The sequence below is a fragment of the Tachysurus fulvidraco genome, chromosome 11 (genome assembly GCF_022655615.1).
Source record: "Tachysurus fulvidraco isolate hzauxx_2018 chromosome 11, HZAU_PFXX_2.0, whole genome shotgun sequence".
Taxonomy (NCBI): domain Eukaryota; kingdom Metazoa; phylum Chordata; class Actinopteri; order Siluriformes; family Bagridae; genus Tachysurus; species Tachysurus fulvidraco.
This window is the reverse complement of record NC_062528.1, coordinates 21,884,300-21,910,550: the sequence shown is the minus strand read 5'-3', so window position 1 is coordinate 21,910,550 and position 26,251 is coordinate 21,884,300. Positions and strand designations below refer to the sequence as shown.

At 42.2% G+C, this 26,251-nt stretch overlaps 1 protein-coding gene and 1 long non-coding RNA gene across 7 annotated transcripts; both read right to left on the bottom strand.

Annotated features, from left to right (window-relative positions):
• Nucleotides 1-919: 919 nt before the first annotated feature.
• LOC113649459 lies at nt 920-11,280 on the bottom strand. 3 transcript variants are annotated; one of them, XR_003442136.2, is made up of 6 exons: nt 11,140-11,280; nt 10,963-11,073; nt 10,723-10,883; nt 10,042-10,260; nt 9,538-9,648; nt 920-1,204 (listed from the first exon to the last, which is right to left on the bottom strand). It is a non-coding gene; the product is annotated as an uncharacterized LOC113649459 (long non-coding RNA). The 3 variants fall into 3 exon arrangements; XR_003442137.2 differs by having other exon boundaries at nt 10,140-10,260; nt 11,140-11,279; XR_003442139.2 differs by having other exon boundaries at nt 10,153-10,260; nt 11,140-11,279.
• A 7,105-nt stretch (nt 11,281-18,385) lies between these two features.
• LOC125145852 (tripartite motif-containing protein 16-like) lies at nt 18,386-25,840 on the bottom strand. 4 transcript variants are annotated; one of them, XM_047820362.1, is made up of 8 exons: nt 25,192-25,840; nt 24,842-24,937; nt 24,467-24,700; nt 24,119-24,278; nt 22,058-22,136; nt 21,432-21,923; nt 21,238-21,336; nt 18,386-18,401 (listed from the first exon to the last, which is right to left on the bottom strand). In XM_047820362.1, coding segments are annotated over exons 1-8 (1,743 nt in total). In that variant the 5' UTR covers nt 25,774-25,840; the 3' UTR covers nt 18,386-18,400. The 4 variants fall into 4 exon arrangements, with proteins under 4 accessions (XP_047676318.1, XP_047676317.1, XP_047676319.1 ...); XM_047820361.1 differs by lacking the exon at nt 18,386-18,401 and having other exon boundaries at nt 20,362-21,336; XM_047820363.1 differs by lacking the exon at nt 18,386-18,401 and having other exon boundaries at nt 21,226-21,328.
• Between the last annotated feature and the right edge of the window lie 411 nt (nt 25,841-26,251).

Genomic DNA, 26,251 nt, shown 5'->3' with positions numbered 1-26,251 from the left:
TATAGTAAATATACTGTATACTATATGGGTCTCATTTTTTTTTTTTTTTTTTTGAGGCAAATAAATTTCTAAGGTCACTGTGAATTTCTGTTTTTTTTTTTTTATAACCAACTCTAGATTTATTGACAGCCTTATAAGAAAATTTACACAAATATAAAAAGTATATTGATACAGTTTGGAGGGTTTTTATTTTTTTTAGAAACATTTATAAAACTGTGTGATTTTGATTTTAGATAAAACTTTCATGATAGTTTATATAAACCCTTCCTCTATTTTCCCATTATATCTATTGACCTGATTGTCTTACAAAAATTTGACCCCGGTGTGAAAGTGCATAGGTGAAAAATCAAGGCAGAAAAGGTCGGTTTTCAGTCACGATTTAAAGCTAGAATGACATTTTTGCCCAAATCCTGAATGCAAGGTTGCAGTTATTCAGGTGATCCGATTAAAAAAAAAAAAAAAAAAAAAAAAAACACAGTCTAGTTCATTAAAGCCTCTCTCAGCAATAATAAACTCACACATCCTTGCCGGCACTCACTCACATGTCTCTGTGCTTCTGTCAGTCAAAGTCAGAGGTGGCAAATGTACACACATCCTTTACTCAAATAGAAGTACAGATACTCTTTATAAAAGACTCCAGTAAAAGTAGAAGTAGTGACTACACTCTTTTACTCAAGTTAAAGTAAAGACGTATGGGCTCTGACATGTACTTAAGTAAAGTACCTGTTTAGTGTCATGTTTTTATTTATATATAATGTGGCCAGATGGCAGAGGGAGGGTATGAATTTAAATGATTTAAGAACCCTAAAGGGTTAACAATGCCCGACTACGCCACCCTGGGAATCTCACCCAAGGAATTGATTGAAAATACTGTGCACAAGTTCCCCACTTTGTGGCAAATGAACAATGGAGACAGAGGTACTGGTATAAAAATGGAACACTGTTTATTGCATTTAATGACAAAGAAAATCTAAAATGCATTCACTTGTAAAACCACAATCACACAAATGGCCCAGAAAAGACAACACGAGGAGCTGCAGCCTGGGCTAAATGACCGGCCGTACAGGCCTTTTCTCTACGTACACTGCAAACTTACACCACTCCCAAAAGCCCCAGTGCACACGGTAAATCACAGCAGTCCGTGAGGAAACACCATCACCACCTAAAGACTTCAGCCCTGCTCTTCAGAAAAGGTCTGCAGCTCCTGTAAAACAGAATAACAGAACTCACTCACTCAAATGTTTAACAAGGTTTAGGCAGGCAACACAGCTAACATTTAATGCCTGCCAAACACACAATAACAAATTAACAGAATTAAATCAAATTAAAGAATAAAGAACACAAAACCAATTGTCACTGGAACAACAGAGAGAAAACAAATAATCTCACCAGTACATTGGCAATGATACAGAGATTAACCAAAAATAACTAATAAATCAATTAAATAAAAACACAACTGGACCATCTAAGTACAAAACAGCACTCCCACACCATTAGCGGATTCACAACCGCATTAAAATGGCATTCACGAACGTTCAACGAAGAACAAGACAGCGGTGACGTCACTGCATGCCCCCATCACTCTACAACATAACTAATCATGTTAGCCAGTCACCATAAAACATTTATATAATAAAACCCACATGAATCAGACCCACCATATAACAGGCGCAGGGACCCGGGAGTCAGTAGAGGTGAAGATAATACTCCATAGTTGCAATGCGAAGTATAGTTTCAGTTTAATCATTCAGCTGGTCAAGCTCAGGATACACGAGGGAAAATAACAGTCGTCATCCGCCCATACACGGCATTGTATTGACTACAATAAACGCTCGAGTTACTACCGAAACGCAAGTACATCAGCACGCCATTACAGTCATTAAAATGCATAACATTACCTGAATATGGTCGCATAAACAGATGCGAGACACACACCACGAACTATAAGTCAAAGCCACGATATCTGCAGCCACGGAGAGGACTACAGTTGGCGCGATCGTCCTGTGAAGCTGCAGAAAACTGACATGTATAATCTGTGTTTTAAAGAGATGCATAGCGATAGTTGTTTCACATACCAAAATCACAACAGCCCTCAGTCCATAAACCGGAAGCGAAACAGGATCCCGGGAAGTGACGCTCGTTTAGGTCACACATGCATGTTGTTTATATAGACATAATCCAACCTCCTCTATCAGCACCAACCAATGGATAATCTAATGCCTAATAATAACTTACCGACCTCCACCTGCCACAGTCCACCCCTAAGGTCTTGCATCGTCGCCTAAAAATAGCTGAGGCTGCAGTAGAAGCTGTATGAGCCTCCGACACTACCCTACCTACAGTCCGAGGAAGGTGGTGAACATTAGAGTGGTGGCCAGCGGTGGTACGTCGCGGCCGTCGACCCTCATTCTCGTCCCTAACGGACGGAACGCTTACCAGCAAATCTGCTGATGACTCACTAGCTTGTCTTACCCCTAAATCAGGTGCAATGGAGGATGTTGGCACAACTCCTGATGGCACTAACATACCTGTGGAAGATGGTTCTGCACAAGCTAGTTCAGCAGGATGTGATACTCCCGCTACCTGGTGTCCTCCTGGAATAACCAACAACCATTCTGGTTCAGACTTATCCTCCTGCACACTCACTTGTTCCAATGGAGGGTTAACCTCAGAACTTTGATGGGTCTGATTACCCTCAAATACCAATAACTCCCTCCGAATACATGCCTTTAATGAGGACCGATGAACATGTTTAACCCTATCTGGCTCACCCAGTGGTGCTACTGAATGTGCCGTCCGCCTTGGGTGCTCTCACTACCTGATGTACAACCGAGCTCCATAAATCCTGAATTTTCTGACGACCTCTCTTAGCATGATCTCGGAGGTACACTAGTTGGCCTTCCTTTAACGGGACATCATGAGCACCTTGATCATAGTTGGCTTTACGGCGGTCAGCAGCCTGCCGTAACCGTTCACAAGCCTTATCAAAAGCAACCTGAAGTCGCGCTTGGTGTTCCACCACCCAATCATGTACAGTACCTTGTACAGCCTCCTGGACCCTACCAAGAAGGAAATCCACAGGGAGCCGGGGTTCCTGCCCAAACATCAGGAAATAGGGCGTCTCGCTGGGTGATAAGGTGTAGTACGAGACCTCTGAATGTTATACAAAGCACACAGCTGTTGCATCAGACAAGACTCAAAATTGCGGCCCTGGTCGGAATGAATCCGACCAGGAACCCCAAACTTGTAAAACCACTCCACCACCAATACTCCAACAACGGTCTAAGCCCTCTGGTCCCGAGTAGGGACAGCCATACTGTATTTGGTGAAGACATCAGTCATCACCAATACATTCTCTATCCCTGTCCGAGATGGCTCGAGGACCGTAAAATCAATTGCCAAAATCTCGTTAGGCCTAGACGCAAACAAATGACCCATGAAGCTCCGGGCAGCGGGCTGTGTGTCCTTGGCCACTTGGCATCGCTCACACTCCCTACACCACTGAGCTACCTCTAAAGCCAAACTAGGCCAATAACAGCGCTGCCTGACTAACTCTGTGGTACGCTCGATTCCTTGATGCCCATGATCTTGATGCAGCAAGGTCAGCACCTCCGTACACAGTGCGCTAGGTAGCAATACCTGCAGGAACCCCTCCCCACCATTAGGACGGAGAACTCCACGATAGACTACACCATCCTGTTCCACTAACCTATCCCACTGACGAAGGAGGGCTAAGGCTGGTTTTGACAGCTGTCGGCGCTCTTCCCCACTAGGGAACCTCTTACTCTCCCACAACCCCAGGACTTCACTAAACACAGGGTCAGCCCTCTGTAAAGACCGCATCTCCTCACCTGAGTAACTGGGAAAAGACATCATAACAGCCTGAGTAACTGGAAAGACCACCCTATCATCCAAGGCCTGATGTACCTCCACAGGCACACTAGTGCCCAAAGTCTCAATACCCAAACCCCAGTTAAGGGAGCATGGTGGGTTCTGTCGTGAGAGAGCATCTGCGTTCTTATTACTCCTCCCTGACCTATACCTGATCTCAAAATCAAAGGAGGCCAGTTGTGCAGCCCAGCGCTGTTCTGTAGCACCAAGTAGCGCCAAATAACTCAGGGGGTGGTTGTCTGTAAACACAACATTTCTGCCCTAATAGGTATTCCCTAAATTTCTCAGTCATGGCCCACTTGAGTGCAAGAAACTCCAATTTCATTGAGCTGTAATTGGACATATTGCGCTCAGTGGGCCGGAGACTGCGGCTGGCATATGCAATGGGCCGCACCTGACCTCCCTGCTCCTGGGATAGAACTGCCCCCAGTCCTGCATGACTGGCATCCTCATGGAAACAGCTCTCTGTAATGGTGGACACCATCGATCCAGTGTCCACCAAACAGGGAATCGAAACGCCACCAAAAAGGGCAACGAGATGAGGGCAAGACAAAACTAACTGAGGCACAGACGTAATGGGATCTAAAATAGAGCCATCAAACTCCCCAACCGAACAGTGGCTCTGCAGTTCGGTGGGTACTTCCCGGGTTGCAGGCACCAACCTAGAAAGAGGCCTCAACCGAGGGGGAGCACGCTGTCCATCGCAGTCCCAAGCAAAATGACTCACGTTGGCACCGCCGACATATTACTGGACCACGACGAGGAGAGGTATTTCGGGACTGAAAGCTCTGTAATCGGGCAAGCCCTTGCGTAAGCTGACCTATTTGCTCTTGCTGTAACTTAAGCATCTCACGCAATTCTGCAAATTCTGACCATGAACTACTGCTTTCAGCCTGTGGCTCCCCTTGTACCCCACACTGAAACCCACATGCTACCGGAAGTGACTGACTCCTAGGTCTCGTTCCCCCGGGCGTCCCTTCCCGTTCCCAACGTATCGCCTCACCCCGGACATCCAAGAAGATACACGATGGCTGCCGGCGCACCAATTGTTCACGACGCAATGCCGGATCTAACACAAATTCAACAAATTGGTCGCGCAACAATATTTCCGCATTTGGCATGGCGGAGAACGACTGCTGCTTAACCAATTACAGGTCACCGTCGCGGAAACGAGCCACCACCGCTAGGAGGCGAAGCTGCAGCAACTTCATTGTAACTTTTAATCATTAAATCCTCTAAATACACTGTTAAATAATATACTGTTTGAAAGCTTAAACTCTCATGATTTTATTAAGCCCACACACAAAGCATAATATGATTTATAGCCGTCATAATAATTTAATCAATTTGATAGCCACCGGAACTAGGCGGCGCTAGTTCGGTCTGTTTAATTACCATTAAACTCTTGCCTTTCTTCACTGCGGTAATATTTTCCAAAACAAAATGCTTGTAAAAACCCCCAAGAGTTTAAGGAACTGGAATATGTAAGCATTTTAATCAAAAACGCTTTGCTCGCCTCACAAATATTACGTTTCTTACCGGAAACTGCGAACAGTACTTCACTTCCGCCCTTTCTTTCGGCTCTCGCTGCTCATTGGAGGCTTACAAAACTACACTTGGGCATCAGATTTGTAGAAAAGGGTCTAACGAATCAAACAAGCTCTCTTAGCCAATCGGTGCCTGTGATGCAGAGATAGGCAGCTAACAAGCCAATGATGTCTCTCCATCATATGTGGGACACCCTCTCTTTGATTGACAATTGCTCCCTCCAGTAGCAATTGCATGATCCGTGAGTGTCATAGCTCTGTAGCCAATAAACAGTCGCTTCCAACGATATATGATATGCACCATCAGGTAAAGGGGTGTGGCTGTTAGAGCCGTGCGTATAAACATATCTCCAGATGCGTAAAGCGTGCGCCCTCACACACAGCTGTTAATGTTGGTGTTATTGCGGAAAGTGACGTTTGTGACGTTGGTGCGGTTTTTGGACAACTTGTAGGTATTTTTGAAAAGTTTGCCAAGAATTTCCAAAATGGAAGGCAAAAAGTTGTTCACGCCTGATCAGGTAGCCAACATGATGTGCGAATTATCCGAAGATGATTTTTCGTCGAGATTTGTGATTTGCCGAGAGCGATTTATCCATGGATTCAGAAGCTGATGAGGATTTCCTAAAAGGAAGAGATCCTGATCTAGAACCGTGAGTACATATATTATGTTATGTGTTTATTATTTATTTATATATATATATATATATATATATATATATATATATATATATATATATATATATGGGTGCGTGCGTGCGTGTGTATGTGTAAGGGGAAATTCTAAATGTGATCTGACTGTGGTCAATACAGAAACTTTGTATCTTGGGAAGGGTGCTGTGTAAAAATTTCTGCCTAGTATTGCATTGAGTTTATTCTGAGTGTTGGGGTTGTTATTGGGCATTGAGATTGTTTGAATGCGTCTGGATGAGGTGTGACAAGCTAATCATCGCATTTCTTTGTTTCAGAGAGCCAGAATTTCTGCCTGGTATTGCACTGAGTTTATTCTGAGGGTTGTGGGTCGTTATTGGGCATTGAGATTGTTATTGGGCATTGAGATTGTTTGAATGAGGTGTGACAAGCTAACCATTGCATTTCTTTGTTTCAGAGAGCCAGAGTCATCAGACTCAGATTGGCAGCCAGAGAGAAAGAGGCCCATGAGGACCCCAGTGACTGTGGAGGAGGAGGAGGAAGACCTGGAACCCCAACCCTCCAGCTCCACACAGCCTGCAAGTCATGTGAGAGGAAGAGGCAGAGGCAGAAAGAGAGCAGGAGGGAGAAGCACTCCGAGTTCTGGACTTGAAGGTGCATGGCAGGGCACTGATGTGGAGGACATCACTCCTGATCAGCCATCCTTCCTCCCAGCACGCACACCTGGTGGCCAGCTCATGGGTGGTGTAAAATACACCATCCTACAATTGTTCAGTTTATTCATGACAAATAACAAAGACATCATGAACAATTCCAACAAATATGGAGAAAGGAATCACCCGGACACATTCCAGAGGATTACCATGGCAAAGATGATGTCCTACCTCGCAATGATCATATATATGGGAATACTCAAGACAACAGCAGTCACTGACTATTGGAGAAGGTATGAGCTGTAACCCTAACCCGCGCCCTCCACCTCAGTGATCCTGGTGAAGATGCTGCCAAGACTCAAGAGGCACTGCTAGGTACGATAAGCTTGGCAAAATAAAGCCATTGTACCAGGAGTTCAGGCAGATGTGCATGGCGCATTATCAACCCCACCAGTGCATTTCAATCGATGAGAGGATGGTCGTCTCCAAAGCCCGCAGCAAAATCCGCCAGTACATGAAGAATAAACCCGTGAAGTGGGGTTATAAGCTGTTTGTGCTGGCGGATTCCACCAGTGGTTACACCTGGGACTTCATCTATGAAGGCAGGGGAGCGCCAATCAACAAGGGGCTCGCCAATCAACAAGGGGCTCAGCTATGACTCCGTCATGCGTCTCACAAATACGCATTTGCTTGGTACCTGGTACAAGTTATTTGTAGATAAATTTAACACAAGCCCAGATCTCTTTCGTGACCTCCTGCAAAAGAAGATCTGGGCCTGTGATACCATTCACGGACAGCGTATTGGGTTCCCCAAAGACAGGCCAGGCGGGCTTGTGAGGTCATCTCCCCGGGGCACCATTTGCTGGATCCGTGAGGGGCCCCTGCTGTTTGTGCAGTGGAGGGACACCAGAGATGTGCTGATGTGTTCCACACTTCATGCAGCACATGGGGACGATAGTGTCCGGAGACTGATCAAGGGGGCAGATGGGCAGTGGCGTGTGCAGGATATCTCCATTCCACCATCCATCAAGGATTACAACAGGTATGTACAGTGTTTTTTTTAAATGAATATTGATATGTCAATGCATCAATATCTCGGATAAGCGATAGAAAATGAGTGAGTGAGTGAGAGTGCATCAATATCAGTGTAATGTAATGGCTATGTTCCTTTTCTACTCAGGAACATGGGTGGTGTGGACCTGTCAGATGCCATGATCGCTTATTACAGTGTCCTGCACAAAACCAAGACGTGGTACCGGCCTTTCCTGTACCACTTCATCGACATCGCCATCGTCAATGCCTTAATCCTTTACAAGGAGATCGCCACTGCAAGGCAGGAGAAGGTGATGTCCCACAAGGCCTTTCAGGAGACCCTGGTGATGGAGCTGAGAGAAGTTGGGTCTACCACCACAGCCCCTCAACAGCCACCCCCTCCTGCTCCCCAAGGTGCCTCACACAAGCCTGTTCACTTTTCGCAGGATGGCACCGTAGGTCGGAGGAGGTGTGTCCACTGCCACCGGAGGACCACAGTAAAGTGCACCTCCTGCAACGTATGCCTGTGCTTCGTAATAACCAGGAACTGTTACAATACATGGCACACCATGAATAATTTGTGACTTTTCTATAACATGTAAATATTTCTTGTGTGTGTGTTTTGTATTTTGCAGTTTTTGTAAATTATGTAAATAGTTCATTTTACAATTCTTCAACATAAAAACACTTTGACAGTGCATTTTGTGTGCCCTTTATCAAAATCTCAGGAGGAATGGAAGAAAATGGGTTTTTTTGTGGTTATGCTAAAGTAAATTTGACTGACATCAAATCCAATTACACAACAACATACCTCAGAGTGTAAGCTTTCGTCAGATACCAAGATTATGTTTCTAGGCAAAGGGGTTCAAAAGTTATAAGCCTTGGAAACTCTGGGTACCCAAGGTTCATTTTGGAGTCTCCAAATGGCACAAAGCAAAAACGCATGGACATACCTGTAGAAAAACATTCATATAAACTCCATTTTTGAGTCTTTTGCCTTTTTTATGGTGAAAGATAAGACATGTGGCTATGACCCTGAGTTGTTCTTTAGCTCCTGACATGTGTTTACAGTAGTGTATTTTAGGCAGTTTTCAGAAAAATTATTTGGGCGGAAATGAAATCCTACATTCTAGCCTCTGTAACTCTGTCAGTAAGGCCTAGAATCACACCTAGAAACACACTATCAGAAACTAGAGATTATCTTCTTTCCAATGAGACCCCTGTGTGTCAAAGTATGTGGGAGCTGTACCACTTTTTAGTTGGGTATGTCATGTAGGTGAAAATCATGACAATAGTGGGGCGACAGGTAAGAGGTTAACTTTCTCCTGGAGGCCCATCAGGGCAAGGGAGGACTCCAAAAGGGTCTCTCCTTCCCGCTGCCTCCGGGAGAAAAAGGGCTCTTGCAAAGCCACATACGACAATGAGCAGCCATACAATTCACGTAGGGCCTCGCTTATGAGAGTTGGATTACTTCTATCGGCAGCGGAACGATGCCTAATTTCCTCCCGAGCTTCACCCTCTAAGTGATCGAACAAAAAGAACGCCTGGTCAGCCGTAGACAAGAAACAGGCCCGGATACAAGCCTGTGCCTCTTCGACCCATTCATCAATACCTATACCTGACGTTCCACTAAATTTTGGACATTTCCGGTCTCTAGGGACAAAAACAAACCTATCCGCTGATGCGGCACCAGCACCTGGCAAAATAGGCCTAGCCGTTGCTGCCGCATCATTGCCATGGGTGATATTACTCGCTAGGGAACTTACTGAAGGTTGTTCCTGTCTCAACCGCTCATTCTCCACTCTCAACTGAATCACCAGGTCCCATAGCTCCTGCAATTCTCCCTCCATCTTGAACAGTAAACAAAATTAAATTACCTGAAAAAATAAGATTAGAGAGAATAGTTGAACATACACCGCTGTCTTGTTCCTACACACACTTTACAAAAACAAATACACATTAAACCCAAAACCAATACCAATGCCTCCAAAATAAGACACCACAAAAGCAGAATCCTGCCGACTACACCAGTTTGTGGCCAGATGGCTGAGGGAGGGTATGAATTAAATGAATTTAAATGATTTAAAACCTTAAAGGGTTAACAATGCCCGACTACTCCACCCTGGGAATCTCACCCAAGGAATTGATTGAAAATATTGTGCACAAGTTCCCCACTTTGTGACAAATGGACAATGGAGACAGAGGTACTGGTATAAAATGGAACACTGTTTATTGCATTTAATGACAAAGAAAATGTAAAATGCATTCACTTGTAAAACCACAATCACACAAATGGTCCAGAAAAGACAACACGAGGAGCTGCAGCCTGGGCTAAATGACCGGCCGTACAGGCCTTTTCTCTACGTACACTGCAAACTTACACCACTCCCAAAAGCCCCAGTGCACACGGTAAATCACAGCAGTCCGTGAGGAAACACCATCACCACCTAAAGACTTCAGCCCTGCTCTTCAGAAAAGGTCTGCAGCTCCTGTAAAACAGAATAACAGAACACTCACACACAAACAAAAATGTTTAACAAGGTTTAGGCAGGCAACACAGCTAACACTTAACGCCTGCCAAACACACTAACAAATTAAGAGAATTAAATCAAATTAAAGAATAAAGAACACAAAACCAATTGTCACTGGAACAACAGAGAGAAAACAAATAATCTCACCAGTACATTGGCAATGATACAGAGATTAACCAAAAATAACTAAAATCAATTTAATAAAAACACAACTGGACCATCTAAGTACAAAACAGCACTCCCACACCATTAGCGGATTCACAACCGCATTAAAATGGCATTCACGAACGTTCAACGAAGAACAAGACAGCGGTGACGTCACTGCATGCCCCTATCACTCTACAACATAGGGAGAACTAATCATGTTAGCCAGTCACCATAAAACATTTATATAATAAAACCCACATGAATCAGACCCACCATATAACAGGCGCAGGGACCCGGGAGTCAGTAGAGGTGAAGATAATACTCCATAGTTGCAATGCGAAGTATAGTTTCAGTTTAATCATTCAGCTGGTGAAGCTCAGGATACACGAGGGAAAATAACAGTCGTCATCCGCCCATACACGGCATTGTATTGACTACAATAAACGCACGAGTTACTACCGAAACGCAAGTAAATCAGCACGCCATTACAGTCATTAACATGCATAACATTACCTGAATATGGTCGCATAAACAGATGTGAGACACACACCACGAACAATAAGTCAAAGCCACGATATCTGCAGCCACGGAGATGACCACAGTTGGCGCGATCGTCCTGCGAAGCTGCAGAAAACTGACATGTATAATATGTGTTTTAAAGAGATGCATAGCGATAGTTGTTTCACATACCAAAATCACAACAGCCCTTAGTCCATAAACCGGAAGCGAAACAGGATCCCGGGAAGTGACGCTCGTTTAGGTCACACATGCATGTTGTTTATATAGACATAATCCAACCTCCTCTATCAGCACCAACCAATGGATAACCTAATGCCTAATAATAACTTACCGACCTCCACCTGCCACATATATATATATATATATATATATATATATATATATATATATATATATATATATATATATACGTATATATATATATCTATATATATATATTATAGTATATATATATATATATATATAATATATATATATATACGTATATATATATATATATATATATATATATATATATATATATATATATATATATATATATATGTGTGTGTGTGTGTGTGTGTGGCAGGTGTGTGTGTGTGTGTGTGTGTGTATAATTTTGGAGTGTGCTGATGAATATTTGTGTTCATCAGCCACAAGAGTGTTACGTGTGTTAGCTCCGCTATCCTTAGTCTATGTCTGATAGCCAGTAAATAATACAGTACACCAGTCACATGGGGAAAAAGCCGCACAATGATAGGATGATAGGCTGGAAACAGCGCTCAATGAGAAGGAATAATACTAAAAGTAACAAGTCCGTTTTGAAAATGTAAGAAGTAAAAAGTACAGATATTTGTGTAAAAATGTAATGAGTAAAAGTAAAAAGTTGTCCGAAAAATAAATAGTGGAGTAAAGTACTGATACCAGAAAAATGTACTTAAGTAGAGTAACGAAGTATTTTTACCCCGTTACTTCCCACCTCTGGTCACAACTTAACTGTATTGGTATCATTACACTGCCCTCTAGTGGCCATCATATACAATATACACATCTCTATACATTTTTAGCTGGTGATATTTATTGAATTATCAGTAACTGCTGAATCAGACAAGATCCAGACAACAAAACACATTTAATAAAAGATATTTAAAGACAATAAAAACAAGTTTGAATGTTTTTTTTTTTTTTTGTTAAAATCCAATTCTTTTAATTGGTTCGTTAAAAGGAGATATAGTTCACGAACCATGACTCGAGAATAACGAGTCGACTCGGGGAGTGATTCATTCATTTTGTGTTGACTGCGCATGCGCAACATCGCAAATGATCATTAATCAAAAAAGATTAGTTCACATTTCTAGTGGTTTGTTCATCACGTGACAGCACCATAGGCTAAGGCAATGCCATAGATATATATACACTAGATGTCGCCTTGTGTAGGGCAGTACATTGGAACGAATACGTCAACTGAGCTGCCATCTTGGTACGGGGGACCCCCTCCTCTTAATGCATTAGCGTCAATGTAGGCAAAGAAATAAAATCACCATAAATCGTCATGAATGCGATTTCTAGTTTTTTTTTGGTTCATTCCAAAGGTCAGACATGTATTTATCATTATGTCCAGAGAAAATTTAACGTTTTGATATTAAGATAATCTACTTTTTCACAATATAATACATAGTGCTAGTAGGTGTAAGTTTATTACTTACATTCTTCCACTTGAGTAAACTTCAAATGAACAATCTCTACTTACCTTATAGACTACTGCATGCTACACTGCTACAATGATTTGACTATATTTATTAAATATGATACACAAAGCAATTTGCAGGTGGAAGCAAATCACAAATTTGAGAGGAACATAATGTGAAAGTTAGATAGTTGAGGTGCCAAAGACTGTTTAATCTTTTCTTTATTCCTTTTCCGCAATACTTTTGCCACATTAAATAAGTAAATAAAGTCACATAAACCAAAAAACAAAAAAACAAAGTTTGACTTTGATGCTGAACTTGTGTGTTACACTGCCAAGCTAACGCGTGACATCCTTCCAGGACTGTCAGCTGAGTTAACCATTAAAAAAAGTGTTTAGTGTCCCTGCAACTTGTCCATGACTGACGTCTCTTTTTATCACTTTTACAAACAGATTCAGATTCCAATTATTCTATTTAATACCATGTCAGCAATCAAAAGCTATTTTCGTGGCAAAATTCAATTACAAAAACACAAATATCATATAAATGCAATAAAAAGAAAACAAATATAAACAGCAAGTCATATTATACAATATTTTATTTTAATTAACATACAAAAAAAAAAAAAAAATCCAAACCCTTTTCAGGCATAATGTCATTAAATCTGTCCTTAAGTGAAGTAAGTTGATAAAAGAGCATTCTGCTTGTGTTAAGTCCAGGACAATCTAATAAAATATGTATGACAGATAAGGGAATCTTACAAAACATACATAAAGTTGGGTCTTTTCAACTTTAAGCAAAAAAACATGGGTCAATTTTTAACGTCCTTATTAAGAGCTTCGGTATCTACAAACATTGTCGGTTTTCCTAACTGTCAAAAACTAATGTTTAACTAGCATGGATTAGCTGCGGTCGTTAACCAAGGACTAAAACAAACAAACGGAACAAGAAATATAATTTCCTACCATTCAACACCATAAAACACATTCTCACTTGTGTAATGTAATCCCTTGCTGTCTGGTTTTTAGATTTCTTTCGTTTGAATAACCAAACGCAGCACAGAAGTCCGGCATCGTCCATGCATTTGAGGTAAAGGAGCACCGTACAAAGATGGCGGCGGTTTTGACACATTTTTAGGCGACATCTAGTGTATAGATATCTATGAGGCAATGCAATCTGAGCCGGAAACATTTTAATTGCATTCTGCTGAAGTGAACGAAATGACTCGAAAAAAGATCTGTTCATTTTGCTGAACGAGATTCAATGAACCGAATCAGTAAAATGATCCGAACTTCCCATCATTTTTATTGGCTACCGAAATGATTTTTTAAAATAAAGTAAATTACTTAGTTTAATTTGTACTGAAGTACAAGTAAAATTATAGACTTAAAAATATACTCATAAAAGTACAAATACCCCAAAAAATGTACTTAATTACAGTTCTGTCAGGACCACTTTGTCACAAGGGAATTAGATGATATGCATACAGTTAGTGTTGGCAGTATGGTTCTGTTGTGGGCAAGAATCCACGTGCCCGTCCATGTGTATGCATGGACAGAGCGGGGAGAGCAGCGACTAGAAAATAGAATAGACCCCCCCTAACAGAACCACTAGCATGCATAGTATTGATAAGCTCACTTACACGTTTTTGGAAAGTAATAAATGAATGAATAGATAGATAATCAAATAATTAGAGAGAGAGGGAGAGAGAGAGAAAAAATGTGGAGATTTAAGACAACTGGTACAGCGAACACGGGTTCCGGCGTGGTGGAGTCGGGGTTGGAGGAGGGAGTTTAGATCGCGGCAGCAGCGAAGCGCTGAACGGCTCTACGAATGGGAATTTAAATGGTCGGGTTATACGGATGTCGTAACCGGATTGGTGCACGTCGTGGACAGCTGATTAACAGCTGATGCACGCTTGACGACGTGGCCTGCCAGAACTAATGCGATGCTTGATTTCTGTCAGGACCACTTTGTTACAAGGGAATTAGATGATATGCATACAGTTAGTGTTGGCGGTATGGTTCTGTTCTGGGCAAGAATCCACGTGCGCGTCCATGCGCATGCATGGACAGAGCAGGGAGAGCAGCGACTAGAAAATAGAATAGACCCCCAAAACAAAACCATGTGCCAAGGGCAAAAACCACTTACATAACTGTAGCAGTGTGAAGCTGGTCATCCAGAACTGATCAAAAATCGGAGGAGCGTCGTCCTGGTTGAGCGAATAACGGCATAATGCAATGAGCACGTTAGTCAATTAAATTACGCTGAGTCAATTAAAGCGAAGTGTGGAGCAAAGGGGGGCGTGATGCGCAGCGCTATGAACGAGCATGTTGGATATCCACTAATAATTAAATGATGGGTAGGGGAGCACGCATCCTGTGGAACTCTGGTTTCTCATGAAGCTTGGTTTCGACATCCTGAGGGAAGAAAAAGATGTTGCAGTATGAAGCCAGTACTTCCACCTAAACAATGATAAGGGGAAGGTCATCCTGGGCTGAGCGAAGCAGCATATTGCGACAAGCATGTTGCTGTAGTCTGTAGAGCCGAGTGTGAGTCGTAGAGGGGGAAGCATGATACGCTGCTGCAGCAGCGATGAAACGATGAGCATGTAGTATATATGCTAGGCTATAGTGGGAACAGGTAGGGGAAGCATGCACCCTGTAGAGGACTCTAGTTGCTCGTGGGGCTTGGTATTCGAACATACTTTTAAAGCTTCCCCTGAGCTGAGCGGATGGTGGCATATTTGCAACGAGCATGTAGTATATCCACTCAGCTATTGCATCAGGGGAAGCTTCCCCTGAGCTGAGCGGATGGCGACATATTTGCAACGAGCATGTAGTATATCCACTCAGCTAAGTGCAGCAGGGGAAGCTTCCCCTGAGCTGAGCGGATGGTGCATATTTGCAACAAGCATGTAGTATATACACTCAGCTATAGTGCAGCAGGGGAAGCTTCCCCTGAGCTGAGAGGATGGCGCATATTTGCAACGAGCATGTAGTGTATCCACTCAGCTAGTGCAGCAAGGGAAGCTTCCCCTGAGCTGAGCGGATGGCGGCATATGCATTTTTTATTTATTTTATTTTTTTTTTGTGTAACAAGCATGTAGTATATCCACTCAGCTAGTGCAGCAGGGGAAGCTTCCCCTGAGCTGAGCGGATGGAGGCATATGCATTTTTTTTTTGTGTGTAACAGCATGATGTGAATCCACTCAGCTAAGTGCAGCAGGGGAAGCTTCCCTTGAGCTGAGCAGATGGTGCATATTTGCAACAAGCATGAAGTATATCCACTCAGCTAGTGCAGCAGGGGAAGCTTCCCCTGAGCTGAGCGAATGGTGGCATATTTGCAACGAGCATGTAGTATATCCACTCAGCTAATGCAGCAGGGGAAGCTTCCCCTGAGCTGAGCGGATGGCGGCATATTTGCAACGAGCATGTAGTATATCCACTCAGCTAAGTGCAGTAGGGGAAGCTTCCCCTGAGCTGAGCGGATGGTGCATATTTGCAACAAGCATGTAGTATATCCACTCAGCTATAGTGCAGCAGGGGAAGCTTCCCCTGAGCTGAGAGGATGGCGCATATTTGCAACGAGCATGTAGTATATCCACTCAGCTAGTGCAGCAGGGGAAGCTTCCCCTGAGCTGAGCGGATGGCGGCATATGCATTTTTTATTTATTTTTATTTTTTTTTGTGTAACAAGCATGATGTGAATCCACTCAGCTAAGTGCAGCAGGGGAAGCTTCCCCTGAGCTGAGCGGATGGCGCATATTTGCAACAAGCATGTAGTATATCCACTCAGCTAGTGCAGCAGGGGAAGCTTCCCCTGAGCTGAGCGGATGGAGGCATATGCATTTTTTTATGCACTATGCTCTATGAATGGGAATTTAAATGGTCGGGTAATACGGATGTCGTAACCGGATTGGTGGCCTGCCAGAACTAACGCGATGCTTGATTAACATGAGTAGTTTTTCCCTTCAGCACTGTTAATAACTGCCAACTTGAAGGATTTAGGTTCGATGTTTATAAGAACTAAAGGATGACGGATGTGTTTTGTGTTTTATTGTTTGTTTGAGAATCTTCAAATCTCAGCAGCTTCATTATTCGAGTCAGATCTCTGGCTCCTCGGCCACGTGACCTCATCAAGCAAGAATACAGTTCTCTTAGGTTAATAATGTTTAAGGAACCAGGTTTAAAGCTTGATAAACACACAGGGTCACTTTAGTGTGTGTAGCTGCTCTGCCTCCTGTCATGTTTTTGAACCAGAGAACTTGGAGGAAACCCATACAAACATCACGGTAAACGCGTACAGGAACTCAGCAAGTTTAAAAAGTAAGCAGATCTCAGGAGTGATACGAGTCAGATTGGTGACAGGTGATGCAGCAGACGTGTCCTTTTTAAAACATAGAAAACTTACTGTTTTTACCGCACACCAATAAATAAAAAGTGTGTTCTGACTCTCACTCGTGTTCTACTGTGTGAGTCTCTGATCATTTTATTGTTACAAACATGATCTGTATTCATATCTGTAATGTGTCTGTCTGTGTTTTCCCCTTGTTTCTGTCTGCCACCTCTCCCTGGTATTAATTGTTTTGCTCCGCCCACTCATTGCTCACCATGGACATTAATCACATTCCATCTCTTCCCCAGGTGTCTTGTCTTTGTCTCTAATCGTCTCTGCTTTGTTATTGGCTCCTGTCCACTATATCTACTCTGTCTGTTCACTTCCCTGTTGTTGGTCGTTGTTTGTGTTTGTGCTTGTATTTGGTCTGTGTCGTTCTCTATTCCTGTTCAGTGTCCCGATCTGTTTTGCCTGCCTACTGTTTGTTTGTGATTTGTCTATTAAAACCTTAAACTGCATTTGGATCCTCACTCGCCTTGTCTCACCGTGTCACATCGTGACAGAACGACCAACCACATGGATCCAGCAGAAATCCTGTTTTGTCTACGTCAGGAGGACGCCCCAGTTGAGGAATACACGGAGGTATTCTTGGACCTGTGCAACGAGGTCAACTTTGGGGAGAAGGCTCTCAAGAACATTTTTAAGTACGGACTAAGGGACATCCTGCGGTATCTGATGCTGTCTACTCAAGAGATAAAAACATTCTCAGAGTTCATCAACTTGGCGTTGCTCCTGGACGGGTCCACGCTGAGCGTGAGCAGTGTAGAGACGGAAGCCGGCCGTAAGTATTTTTTTTTGGGGGGGGGGGCAGCAAGCATCGGGGTCCGTGGGCCACAGAGTGGAATCAGCCACGGACGCCCGAATGCTCCACAGTGCCTCCGCCCATAATTCAATTCAATTCAAGTTTATTTGTATAGCGCTTTTTACAATTGACATTGTCTCAAAGCAGCTTTACAGAACATAAACATAGAAAAAAAGGTTAATATAAGAAAAATATAAAGATTAATAGAATACAAAATGTTCACAATGTGTATGTATTTATCCCCAATGAGCAAGTCTGAGGTGACTCAGGAAGCAGTGGCACGGAAAAACTCCCTTACCATCTATACCTTGAGAGGAACCAGGCTCAAGGGGAACCCATCCTCATCTGGGTAACACTGGAGGGTGTGATTATAAATATACAGTCTAACAAATGTGGTATAGATGCAAAAGATCACATGGAGTTCACATCTTTTTAGTATAGCAGTGTAAGTCTAAGTCTAAGTGTAGCTGGTAGATCTCTGGATGCCTCAGGGTTCGCTGGGTCGGACTCATCTCAGTGGTCCAACAACTTCATCGCACGGAAGACGATCAGGGCTGGTATAATTTCTGGATGCCTCGAGATGGGTAGAAGAGAGAAGCAATGGAGAGGGATTAACATATCTGCTGTTCATAAAATTTGCAATTCTGATATAATAATGCACAGTATTATGGGATGTATTATGTGTACGCCTGACTAAAAAGATGAGTTTTTAATCTACATTTAAACTGGGAAAGTGTGTCCGAGCCCCGAACACTATCAGGAAGACTATTCCAAAGTTTGGGAGCTAAATAAGAAAACACTCTACCACCTTTAGTAGACTTTAATATTCTGGGAACTACCAGAAGTCCTGAGTTTTGTGATCTCAGAGAGCGTGAAGGATTATAACGCGTTAGAAGACTAGTTAGATACATGGGAGCTAAACCATTAAGAGCCTTGTATGTAAGTAGCAGCAGTTTGTAATCAATTCTAAACTTAACGGGTAGCCAGTGTAGAGATGATAAAATTGGGGTTATGTGGCCATCTGTTTTTGTGGTATGGGCGATATGATTTTTAAAAGACAAGTTGCTGTCTAATATAACACACAGGTCTTTCACTGTTGATCTACTAGTAACAATACATCCCTCTAAATGGATGTTTACTTGTGAGAGTTTCTGTGTACTGGTTTTTGGACCTATAAGTAGTATTTCTGTCTTATTGGAGTTTAATAACAGAAAGTTACAGCTCATCCAATCTTTTATCTCTCTAAGGCACTGAGTTAATTTGGACAATTCAGCTATTTCATCTGGTTTTGATGACATATATAACTATATATGAGATATATATGTGTATCATCAGCATAACAGTGAAAATTAATCCCATGTCTTCTAATAATTTTCCCTAATGGAAGTATGTATATCGAGAAAAGCAGAGGTCCAAGGACTGATCCTTGAGGGACCCCATAATTAACTGGCATATTAACCCCATAATTAATTCTACAAAATGGTATCGGTCAGACAGGTAGGATTTAAACCAACTTAAAGCCTGTCCATACCTGTGTAATTTTGTAAGTGATCTAGAAGAATGTTGTGATCTATAGTGTTGAATGCAGCACTAAGGTCAAGTAGAACTAATAGTGACATACAGTCTTGGAACGAAGCTAAGAACAAGTCGTTTGTAACTTTAACAAGTGCTGTTTCTGTGCCATCATGGGGCCTGAAACCTGACTGAAACTCTTCAAAGATATTGTTCTCCCATAAGAAGGAGCTCAGTTGAACAGACACAACCTTTTCTAGTATTTTAGACATAAACGGAAGATTTGAAATAGGTCTGTAATTTGATAGGTCATTAGGATCTAAATTAGGTTTCTTAATGAGGGGCCTAATAACTGCCAACTTGAAGGATTTAGGGACTTAACCTAAAGATAACTCTTCCTGTCCTGTGTTTGTAAAGCACTGTAGCTGTGAGTGTAGCACTTTAGGTCACAACTGCTCTCACATGTTGAACATCACCTATTTTGTTCCTGATGCTTTTAATTTTTTCAGTGAAGAATCTCATAAAATCCTCACAACTGAACTGTGATGAAATAGTGTGTTCATATTTCTGTTATTTTGTTAATCTAGCCACTGTGCTAAATAAAAACCTGGGGTTGTTATTTTCTATGAGTTTGGTCAGGTTCTCAGCTCTAGCAGCTTTTAGAGCCGGTCTATAGCTGGACATAATGTCCTTATATGCAATTCTAAAATCCTCTAATTTAGTTTTTCTCCACTTTCGCTCAAGGTTACGGGTTTCTCTCTTGAGGTTGTGAGTATGGCTATTATACCATGGTGCAGGTGTTTTGTCTCTTACTTTCTTTAGTCTTATTGGGGCAACAGTGTCTAATGTGCTAGTGAATATAGCGCCTATGCTGTTAGTCATTACATCTAGATCAATTGTGTTTGAGGGTACAGTAAGAAGTCCAGACAGGTCAGGCAGGTTAATTGTGAATCTGTCTTTAGTGGTCGGAATAATAGTTCTACCGACTCGATAATGTGGTGAGACACAGTTAATCTGTTCTATGGGTAGTGTGTACATTATGAGGTAATGGTCTGTGATGTCATCACTTTGAGGTATAATATCTATATCAGTGACATCTATTCCGTGTGATATTATTAAATCTAGTGTGTGATTAAGGTGGTGTTTAGCTCTAGTGATGTTTAAGTTTTGTTTAAGTCCAAATGAGTTGAGTAGGTCCATAAATGTGACTCCTAAAGCATCATTTGTATCATCAACGTGAATGTTAAAGTCTCCTACATTTAATGCTTTTTCAAAGTTAACCAGTAGGTCCGAGAGAAAATCTGCGAACTCTGTAAGAAAATCAGTGTAGGGCCCTGGGGGTCTGTACACGGTTGCTATAGCAAAAGACATCATGGATTTTTTTCGTGTGCATGTGCAAGAGTGCAGCATTAAGAATAAGCACTTCAAAAAAACTAAATCTATGCTGTGTTCTCTGAGTAACAGTAAGGAAATCACTAAAGATAGTGGCAACACCACAGCCACGACCAGTCTGACGAGGCTCATGCTTATAGATATATCCTGATGGTGTAGACTCATTTAGACTGATGTATTCATTTTTTTTAATCCAAGTTTCAGAAAGGCAGAGTGCAGTAAGGCTATTGTCTGAGATGATTTCATTTACAATAAGTGCTTTGGGTGTAAGTGATCTAATATTCAGGAGCCCAAGCTTTAGGAACTGTTTTTGTTTCTTTGCCATTTTTCTGGTCTAATTAGAGTAAGATTGTTTTGAGATTTTCTCATGCATTTACTTTTTGATCTCACTACTCGGGGAACAGACACAGTTTCTATAGGATGAGCTATGTGTGCATTTGTATCACTGTGATGATGTGAAGGATGGCTATTGAAATTTAGATTTAAATCATAGTTTACCAGTCAGAAGGTGTGCAGCGCCCTGGAGATGTGGTCCGAGAGGATCTCCGCTCCAACTCTGCTGAGGTGCAGGCTGTCAGCACGGAACAGCCTAGGACGCTCCCAGAAAACATTCCAGTTATCGATAAAGAGTAAAATTCTGAGCCTGACACCATGACTGTAACCATTCACTTAAAGCAAAAAGTCTACTGAACCTTTCCATTCCTCGCTGGTACATAGGAAGAGGACCAGACACGCTGATCCCCGCCATGGGCGCTGAGCTGTGAACCGTCTCCACCAGGGTGTTGAAGTCCCTCTTCAGGATCTCCGACTGCTTCAGGCTGGTGTCGTTTGAGCTGGCGTGAAGAACCACTGCTCCGGTGTTTCTGCTCACGACATTAGGTACCTGTGCAGTGACATCAAGAACATGAGCACCAGGTAAACAGTGAGTGTGAGCCTTACCTTTAGCCACCGTAGTACGGACGTGGCGGACGATGGAGTCTCCGATGATCACAGCGTCACGGTCCGTCTCGCGAAGGGGAGCGAAGAGGTTCTGGGTGGGGATCTCGAAGCCCGGTGGCGGCGGAGGGGGAGAGGTCCTTGCCCGGGGGCCGGCTCGCGTCTTCCGCTGCTGCACCCAGGGTACACGGTACCCTGGCGCCGGAGTGAACAGCGCCTGGGCAGGCCACTTCCTGGGTGCCCTGGGCCTGGGCAGAGAAACACATGGAGTAGAAGTGAAGGGAGTAGTAATTTCACGCAGGGAATTTACCTGAGACGGGTGAGCAAGCGACTGGGAAGCTTCCAGCGCAGCTTTCTGCTCCTGCAGTTCGGCCTGCTTCACCTGTAGGTCACGGATCTGCTTCCCCACGGCCTCCAGCTCCAGTTCCACCGAGTGCAGAACGAACGTGTCCTCATCTGCACTAAAGGCAGACACACAAGCAACATGGTGTTATCGGGCAAATGCAACAGAGATAGTTGGTGTGAAGAAGTTGTAGTAGCGGTAACCAGGCTAACAGTCTAGTGATGCTAATTAGCCAAGCAAACAAATGCGACCGGCGCACCGCAAACAATTCAAATTATGACATCATAGATGGCAAACTAATGCTTTCACACCCTTTATTTTCATCTAGACCAGCGGTATTCAATTAAAATTCAAAGAGGTGCAGTTACTAAAATTTCCTCCCAGTAAAGGTCCGAATCTTGTATTGTCACTTAAAATAGTGCACACTCATGTTAATAAAATCAATAACGCAAATACATTTCTATATAATTTATTGTTAAATTTCAAGTGTTTTCAAAGTCTGAACTTGTCTGGCACTTAAATGGAAAACAATCCTGTAGTTGTCTTTACTACATGTCAAGTAACAGACACTGAATATCTTCTGAATAAAATAAATAAAAAGTACAAACACAGCTTTGTGCAGCCTGAACTTAGGGCCTACATTTCAAGTATTACATTCAAGTAAAACATTCAGAATCTTTTGAATGAAATAAAAGTGCTTTTAATCTTAATTTTACAAAAAATTAAACAAAAGACTTTTGAGCTTCCCCTTTTTTAAACATTAACTATATCTGGTTGCACGCCTGTCTGAACTTTCATAAACCAATATAAGTCATCAATAAACAATAATAAAACAAACTTCACATCAAGAGCAAAAAAAAAAAGAAAAAGGAAAAAGAAGGTAAAACGAAAAAGTCCAAAATATCCAGATTATTTACAGAGGTCTTGAAAATATTTAGAAAGTAAAAATATGAAAAAGAAAGAGAGGGAAATCTATGAAGTACTTCCCCTGAATCTCCATTTTCGCTATACCTTGAGAGCGTTCATCTATGTCACCGTTTATTACACAGGTTTATTTGTCACGCTGCTGTTTTTGTTTCATGCTCTAGCTACACTTTATTTTTGAGGTTAGAAACTTTTCATATCAAGTATAATAAATCCATCCTATGAGTGCATACAGTTAAATAGTCTGTTTGAGAGCATTTCTTATTTCTAGAAACATCCTACATTCAGCATTCATTACTGTTCCATTTTCTGCACACAAAATGACCAGTGTAGCTCAGGGACAAATTAAATCTCACACCTCAGTTAGAATTTTACTGAAAACTTTTACTAACATTTTATTTTGGATCACAAAACCTCACAGATGAGTTAAAACGGTATATACATATTCCAGCGTATAGAGGCTGAGTGAATGTGGTGTGGACTCTGTGGAGGAGCCTCATGGTGTCAGAGACGCTGTAGAAGGACAGAGTTCCTGCACTGTGATCCACATACACTCCTATTCTGGAGGAGGATGGAAATAGCAGCTTAGTCTCAATGCTGTTGTGCAGGAAAGAGACAGAGGAAGAAGAACACCGCAGACTCCAGGACTGACTGTTGTATCCAAACAAACACTCATAACCCAGTCCTTTCCTGCTGATCTCTTTATATGACACTGATATGTCCACAACGCCACTCCACTCCACCTCCCAGTAACAGCGTCCACACACACTCTCCTTACACAACACCTGAGACCAGTACTCAAATCTCTCTGGATGATCAGAGTATCGCTGTTGTATCTCACTCCATGTCACCACTCGGTTCTTCTCAGACAGAATGAGTTCAGGATGTGCTGTGTTTGGATCCAGAGTCAGATAACAGAAATCTACAGTAATGAAATATCCACGTTAGAAGTTAATCACTGGATTTATAATAAGTGTGTGTGAGACACCTGTCTGTGTTTCTACCCTCCTAATGCTGCTCTATAAACATGGATCAGATTAGGGTCAAAGCCATTTACAAGGCTGATATTAATACTGTGTGATTTTCTGCAGTCTTGTTCCTGCTTACTTCTTATTTCAGTTAGATAAATTTTTTAGCTCCTTTTATGTGAGGCAGAAACAATGTATATTTGTTTACCATGTGGTTGTATTTTGTTGAATTCTTCCTCACAGATTTGCTCGACTCGTTTTTTCAGTTCTGAGAGAGATTTCCTCACTCCATCAAATGAGAGATGTTGATTGACAGTGAAGCTGAGTGAGTCGTCACATCCAGGAGAAACACAGAGAGACGGGAAACTCTACAGAGAGGAAACACATCATAGAGAAGGAGAAAAGTGGACGAGAGGAACGAATGAATCTCAGACTGAATCAGAACAAAGACACACTTGTGATCTCAGACAGGAACATTTCTTCTTGCTGTAATGAGCTTTTAGGAGGAAACTTTGTGAGGAACAGCGCCCTCTGTAGATCAGACAGTGAGTGTTACCTGGAGGAAGTGGATGTCATCATGTGTGTGTGAAAGCTGCTCCATCTCAGTGACTCTCCTCTTAAGATCAGCAATCTCCTGCTCCAGTTGATTCAGGAGTCGTTTAGCTCGACTCACTTCAGCTTTCTCCTGAGTTCTGATCAGCTCCGTCACCTCCGAGCGCTTTTTCTCCATGGAGGTGATCATCTCAGTAAAGATCTTCTCACTGTCATCTACTGCTGCCTGTGAACGCATCTGTAAGGACACACACACACACACACACACACACACACACACACACACACGCACACACAGATCTGAGATCACCTCTTCTATTAGTCTACTATAGTGACTCTATAATTTGTGTTTTTGTGAATCTCTCAGTTTCCTCCTCACCTTAATAATGTCCACAGTCTGTTTCAGCTCCTGCACCTTCTTCTGCTTCTCCTGGATCTTCTGCTGGGATTTTATCTGATCCTCCTTTAACTCATTCTTTAACAGAGTTTTCACATGGTCTTTGTAAACTTTAGGTATAAAATGCTCTAAGAATCTTGTTACACTGTTGGCTGTTTAAAGCGCACTGACTGGTCTAAGCTGTTTCACACGTCATACCACAAGAACCTTTGACTTTAAAAAAATAAATCCACGTCACTCTGAATGACAGTAGTATAACTCAATAGAAAATAGATTTAAAACACAATTTGTAAAATCTGACTTGGAAAAGAATAATGTTGTCCAGTTCTCACCTGTTTTTTAGTTCTTTCTGTTTCAGTTGAAACTGTATCATGACCTTTGTGTTTTTTTATCGTACACAAGTAACAGATGAGGCTTTTGTCAGTACGACAGTAGATCTCCATCAGTTTGTCATGTTCAGAGCAGATCTTCTCTTGGAGCTCTGCACAGGCTTCAACTAACTTGTGCTTCTTAAAGGCAGGAGACTGATAGTGAGGTTTAAGATGATCTTCACAAAAGGAGGCCAGACAAACCAGACAGGACTTGACGGCTTTGTGTTTTCTCCCTGTGCAGGAATCACACTCCACATCTCCAGGTCCAGCGTAACAGTGAGCAGGAGAAGCAGCTTGGAGTTCAGTCTTCTTCAGTTTCTCCACCACTTCAGCCAGCATGTTGTTCCTACGTAGAACAGGCCTTGGAGTGAAAGTCTCTCTACACTGAGGACAGCTGTAGACTCCCTTTACGTCCTCCTGATCCCAGCAGCCATTAATACACACCTTACAGAAACTGTGACCACAATGGAGAGTCACTGGAACCCTCAGGAGATCCAGACACACTGGACAGCTGAACTGATCCTGATCACTGGTTTCTGCCATTTTCTTGAACTCACACACAGAGAGAGAGAGAGAGATCTATAAGTTTTGTTTTCTCTGAAATGAACTTCCTGGTTCAGTGTGTTATAGTGTAACAGAGAGAGGAGGTGTGGCTTTACAGAGAAAAGGAGCTCAGCCTTTAAAGATAAAGGTGAAGTTACACAACAGAAGAGTTTTTTTTATAATGATACTTCCTCCACCAAGCTTTAAAAATATTCTAAAAAAAGATTTATTTTTTAAAAAAAAAGTTTTTAAATCCTACTCATGCTAACTGTTAGCCAAGTTAGCACAAGTGACTCAAATCTATAAAATCTGCTTGTGTAATTTAGTGATTAGTTCTGGATCTTTTTCCAAAAGAGAAAGAACAAAAATTAGGATAAATGAGGATACAGCTTAGACAGTATTTTATCTCTCAAAGGTTCAATCTATTCCGGTGGATCTACACCAGTCTAGCAACATCTGAAGCTTCTAGAAAACAGAA